The 5,533-nt window shown below is 36.5% G+C and overlaps 1 protein-coding gene across 1 annotated transcript in view; it reads right to left on the minus strand.

The window, feature by feature from the left end:
• KDM7A (lysine (K)-specific demethylase 7A) overlaps positions 1–5,078 on the minus strand; it is a gene marked incomplete at its 5' end in the record, with an annotated part of 31,844 nt that extends 26,766 nt beyond the window's left edge. Inside the window, 5 exons of the mRNA XM_009869882.1 lie at positions 490–652; positions 1,316–1,502; positions 1,766–1,907; positions 3,943–4,103; positions 4,961–5,078. Coding sequence (XP_009868184.1) covers positions 490–652; positions 1,316–1,502; positions 1,766–1,907; positions 3,943–4,103; positions 4,961–5,078 — 771 coding nt within the window. The remainder of the gene's footprint in view (positions 1–489; positions 653–1,315; positions 1,503–1,765; positions 1,908–3,942; positions 4,104–4,960) is intronic.
• Between the last annotated feature and the right edge of the window lie 455 nt (positions 5,079–5,533).

The following is a 5,533-nucleotide window of genomic DNA, read 5'->3' on the forward strand; positions in this document are numbered from 1 at the left end:
GAAACCACCAACAAAAAAAAAAAAAAAAAACACTCAACTTCTATTTTTAATCCTCTGGCCTACAGCATAAGAAGTGTATGTGATACTTCTGTAATGGTTTTGCCTAGTAGGTCTTACAATATGAAAAAGCTGTAAAACCAAAACTGTACTATAAAGTTAAGATAACCTCAGTCTGGATATCTCTGAAACAGTGAACAAAGTGTGTTCTGTGAATTGGAACTATTTCCCCGATACCAAATTAAGCTTTAAATTTGTTGTCTTATAATTGGGCAAGAAACACTCATTCTTCCCCTGCTAACTGTTATTACTGTAACACAATCTAAAAACCTAATTACTTACTTTGAAACTCTAATTTTCTAAATTTTTTATTATTCTCACTTATCCAAAATTTTAGGGGAAAGCAAACGTTGAGAATGCAATCATTTTAGGATGCCCTTACTTCCTGGTGATTAAACATGCTAAGTCCTAATAAAAAGGGTAAAATCTTACCTGTTGGAACAAATAAAGTGTGTCCTTGCTTCACAACACATTTGTAACATTTGTCAACCTTGTCCCCAAAATATACTTCACTCTGGGTCACAGATGAACTCCAAGACTCATAGAGAGCCAAATTTTCATCTGTGGGCTTGATCAAATAGAATATCTTCTCACCCTATGAAACAAATACCAAGTAAATAACTAAATGTCTTCCTGGAAGCATAAAACAACCTCAGAGTCATTCCTAACGAAGTAACAGATTGATCTGAATCGTAAGTACTCTGTATTTCCACTATGGAACGTCAGGGCTTCCTGGCCCCAGTGTTTCACAACTGCAACGCACCAAAAGCTCAGTCAATAGTACACTGACCAGTTGGGTGTCTTGTGATGTAGAAGCAGCAAACAAGCCAACCGAAACTTTTCACTAGAGTATAAAAAAAAAAACAATGTATGTGGATGTGCACACATGCCAAAAGAGAAAACCTAAGATGAAACCACTTTGCATCTTCTATGATATATACATGGTCAAAGTTTGTGAGACGAATAAAAAGTTGAGTATGTCACTCATTTTCATTCAATTCATTTTTTCTTACTGAAACCTCACTATAACACCTATCAGTCTACTAAAATGATCACAGCCAATTACAGTCTAAAGTCATCAACAGCATGCTAAAATAAAAGCATAAATATGCAACACCAATGATCACAAATTCACTTTAAAGCTGCTCCTCCAGCTTTATTAAGCACAAAACTTCATACAAGTGATAATGCAATGGCAGAAGGCTGCACACTGAATAAACTTTGTTTTGCATAGTCGTAAATCAAGAAGCCTTCATACCCAGAGAACGTGGTACCAAACCGATGTTCCTCCAAAATCAATATGAAAATCAGTATAGCTGTCCTGGACACCCATCAAGCAATACTTCTGAACAAAAGGCTTAGGGAAGACAGAATCATCTGGCCAATAATTTTCCACCCATGAAAGCTTTCTGGCAATATCTGGTACTTCCACTAGTTCAGACATCCTTTAAAAACAAACAAACAAACAAAAAAGAACCATAAATACCATCAAGAGTAAGTACACACCCTTTTAATCCATAGTCTTTAATTTGTTTCCCACAAAGCTATTACTTATGAATTAATACAATTTTTTTTATGCTCACATTACATCACAGTAGCTGTCTACATAAAATATGCAGTCTTCTATCTTTCCCACTACAGACATTATATTCCTACACATACTGTTCTGAACACTTCCTATGTTCAAGGAATTTTAGGCAATACTCACTTTGTGTCTGAGAATTCCAGGCTGATCACATTCAATACTTTTGGTCGATCAGGATTTGTGAAATATTTTATATAATTATGGAGCTTCATTTTACTGTCTGCTTGCCTTGCTACATCTATTACATCTATCACTTTGTCACCACCTGTGAAAAAGAGGATTATTTCTTTAAATTTATCACAGATAAAACCAAAGCATTTCAGAGAAATTTAACTTTTTTGCAGCCTTTATCAAAACATTTCTGCACAAAAACTCCACTACTATCTGTATTGTCTTGGAACAGACACAACTGAGTACAAGCCAACTTTTTCTTAGGTCTAATTTTAATTGCTATAATCAGCTATGGACAGAACTGAAAACACTCTAAAAATAAATCCTTTTTCCTGTGGTTAACCAAAAAAGAAAGAGCAGTATAGAAGGACTGCAATTGCTTTTTTAAAAAGTGGGTTTGTGGCTGCATTTGGAAAGACTAACATAGAGAAGTTATCAAGGCAGCTCTATTTCTCACTCTTCCTATTAATCATCACCACAGCACTTGGACATTTAATATAAGGACCACTGAGAATTCTTTACAAATAATAAATCCTATTGCTCGCAGCTTGTAGTTCATAGCAAACCAAACTAAATCTGAGCCATAATTGGAAAGTTATCAATGTTAAAAACTACTCAGGTACTCTCTCACAAATATTCTGCAAGCCCAGCTCCCCCTTCCTTATATACATGAATAACTTTTGAGCACACGGTAATTTCACTGAACAATTGTCATGAGCGTGCTTCATTTCCCTGGTTTACATACTGCATATTTTAAAGTGACACATCTATTAACAGCAGACAAGCAAGAATCAACCTTTAGCCAAGAGAAAGGACTAACAACAACATTATAATAGTAATTAGTTTATGTCCATCTAGTTACACAACAGCCAAATTTGACAATTGATTTTAGAATGCTGGAATGTATCTACATGTACATTATAAATACAATTACTTTAAAATTGCAAGTTAGTATCATTTGACAAATTCCAGTTTTAACAGTATTTATTCAGCTTTCTTATTTTTAATGTCAGTAATAGAAAGGTAAATCTGTAGCATTTCAATTTTTTCCCTAAACTGGAGAAGCTGGCAGGTCAAAAATATATGTATGAGGATGAGAAAATCAAGTTTATCTCTGAATCCAAAGAGGCAGTATTCCAAAAGAAAATATTCAGAAGTACGAAAATAATGGTAACAACATTCCATGTACTAAATATTTCCTATATTCTGGTGCCATTGTAAAATGTTGATAGACAGAAAACTTATTTTCAGCACATATCATTTTATTAGGTTATCAGAAGAACACAGGCAAGGCCATACACAGACTTCTCAACTGCACTATGTCCTGTTGCAACTGACTCAGTCTCTATTTCCCTGTACTGCCCACTTAGACGAGGCTGAAACAATTACAGACTGTCAAGAGATCTGATAAGAAACAAACACCCCTTGGGAAGCTTTAGCTCTCCTGTCAAAGGAAGTCACAATAGGAAGTTTTTCCAGAAGAAAGATTTAATTCAGAAATTCCAATTTACTGAGTCCACAACGTTGAACATTAGGAAAATCTTTTTCCCTGTGAGGGTGCCAGAGAACTGGCACAGGCTGCCCTAGGAGGTTGTGGAGTCTTCTCTGGAGACTTTCAAAACCTGCCTGGACGCATTCCTGTGTGACCTACTGTAGGTGATCCTGCTCTGGCACGTGGGCTGGACTAGAGGATCTTTCGAGGCCCCTTCCAATCCCCTAACATTCTGTAATTCTAGGAATTTTTGCAATATCCTAACCAATGACTAAACTTTACTGATCATAAGAGTGATTCACTCAATTGCCAGAAAAGGAATTATCTTAGCAGTCATCATACTTTTGTTGGTTTGCAATATGTAGCAGAAAAGGGAAAAAGAAAAAAAAGAGAATTTCATGCTTGGCCTGCGCCAAAATTAACATGTGTGAAAGTTGATGACATATCTATCACAAAGAACACTACCAAAAACAAAGGGAGCGGGAACCCAGAACAATAAAATGTAGGTTTAATTTTACTCTCTGCTAGCTTTCAATTTAGACTATATACTTTGATACCAGGAAGACTTTCAACCATGCAAATATTTATTTTAATTTACAGATAGGATAATTTTTAAGAATTCCAGAGTGACACTTACCTACATAGCGTTCCACATCTAAAACAGAGAAAGTTGGCGGAGGAAGTCTGAGCCCCAGACCATCTAATTTAGGAACCATAATGGGGACATCAAACCCATGTTTCTCCAAGTATCTTTGTGTCAGCTGGCTTCCATGCATTTTCAAAATGACTTCATCAGCACTGGTGAAAAGAAATAATGGAATATTAGCAGAAAAGCATCCTCCAAGCACTACTGAAAAATATTACATCACAGTTTGGGGGAGGACAGACTGGAATGACTATATTTGAATTCAAAAAAAAGTGGACCAAGTACTATAGTATTAAACATTTAACTAAAAGACAAACAACTAACCTAACACAGCAAGGAAACATTTACTGTCACGCATAACCTGAGAACTCATTGTCTTTCCGTATGACTGTATCTAGTAATTTAACAGGATGGGGAAAAGGAATTCTCAGAGAAGGCATTAAAATACATTTTGGTAACAACAACATCAAACTCCTTTAAAGAATGGTGAGTAATTATGTTTCAGTGAGATAGCTAATCACAGACAGCTCGGGAGAGAAGTACAACCACGTTTCTCCACTTTCCTCTAAAGTACATGAGAATGGATAGCCTACCAGCTATATAAATGCTCTATGTTACTTGGAATGAAACTGAAGAATGTTCCTGGACTAGAGGAACAGACAAACAATATTCTGAATGGTCAGGCACAAAAAAAAGAAAAATAAAAACGTACCACTCATGGTACTGCCCCGACCCCCCACAAAAACAAAAAAAAAACCTCTAAACTCCACACAGACCCTGTAGGAGTCCTGACAGACAACATATCCCAGTGCAAAACGGAACACGGGAAACTACTTCATGAAAAGGCAAATATGGCCATCTGAAACAGGGATGGGTTGGGGAGTATTCCAAAGAAGGAGGAAATTGATCTCAACCTTCATTTTCTGAAGCAGAGAAATATTAGTCAATGCCTCTCTTTTAATTCTTTCTTTTTTTTTTTCCACTGAAATGCGTAAGTAAGCTTCTGTACCTTGGGAAAGAGCGAGCCCGCAGCTGTTTAACGAAGGTCCGTGTTCCAGCCTGCACTGGTTTAGAACCATCATCCAACTCTGTGTAGTCATGTCTGTGCCAGTTCCTCCTCTTCTTCACTACAAGTTTCAGAGGGATTAAACTTTGAATTAGTTAAAACAGATGGCTCAGATTAGCAGTCATCCCATCAGAGAGCCAGACATGCCTCAATCACATCACTATGATTAACAAACCTTATTGTTTATGCAGATGATTCTCTGCCTACTTGCAATAAACAGCATCTCCAGGATATCTTACAGCACTCCTCTACAGTTCTATAGCTCCTCCTGTTTAAGGACCTCAGTGTATGTTATACAAGATTTAAGACTCCAGACCCAGTGCAGTATAAGTAAACAGCAGCAGCCTGAGAGCTGCCCAAATCTAAAAAGTCAGCAACAAAGTCAGAAATAGAACTTCAGCTTCCTAAAGCTCAAACTATGTTTTTTAACAGAAGAACTGTATCTCATCAAAATCCACATATATCACTTTATGTAATAACACAGAATTAACAGGACCTAATCCCATTATGCTATCT

The sequence above is a fragment of the Apaloderma vittatum genome, unplaced genomic scaffold (assembly GCF_000703405.1).
Source record: "Apaloderma vittatum isolate BGI_N311 unplaced genomic scaffold, ASM70340v1 scaffold1835, whole genome shotgun sequence".
In the NCBI taxonomy this organism is placed as follows: Eukaryota; Metazoa; Chordata; class Aves; order Trogoniformes; family Trogonidae; genus Apaloderma; species Apaloderma vittatum.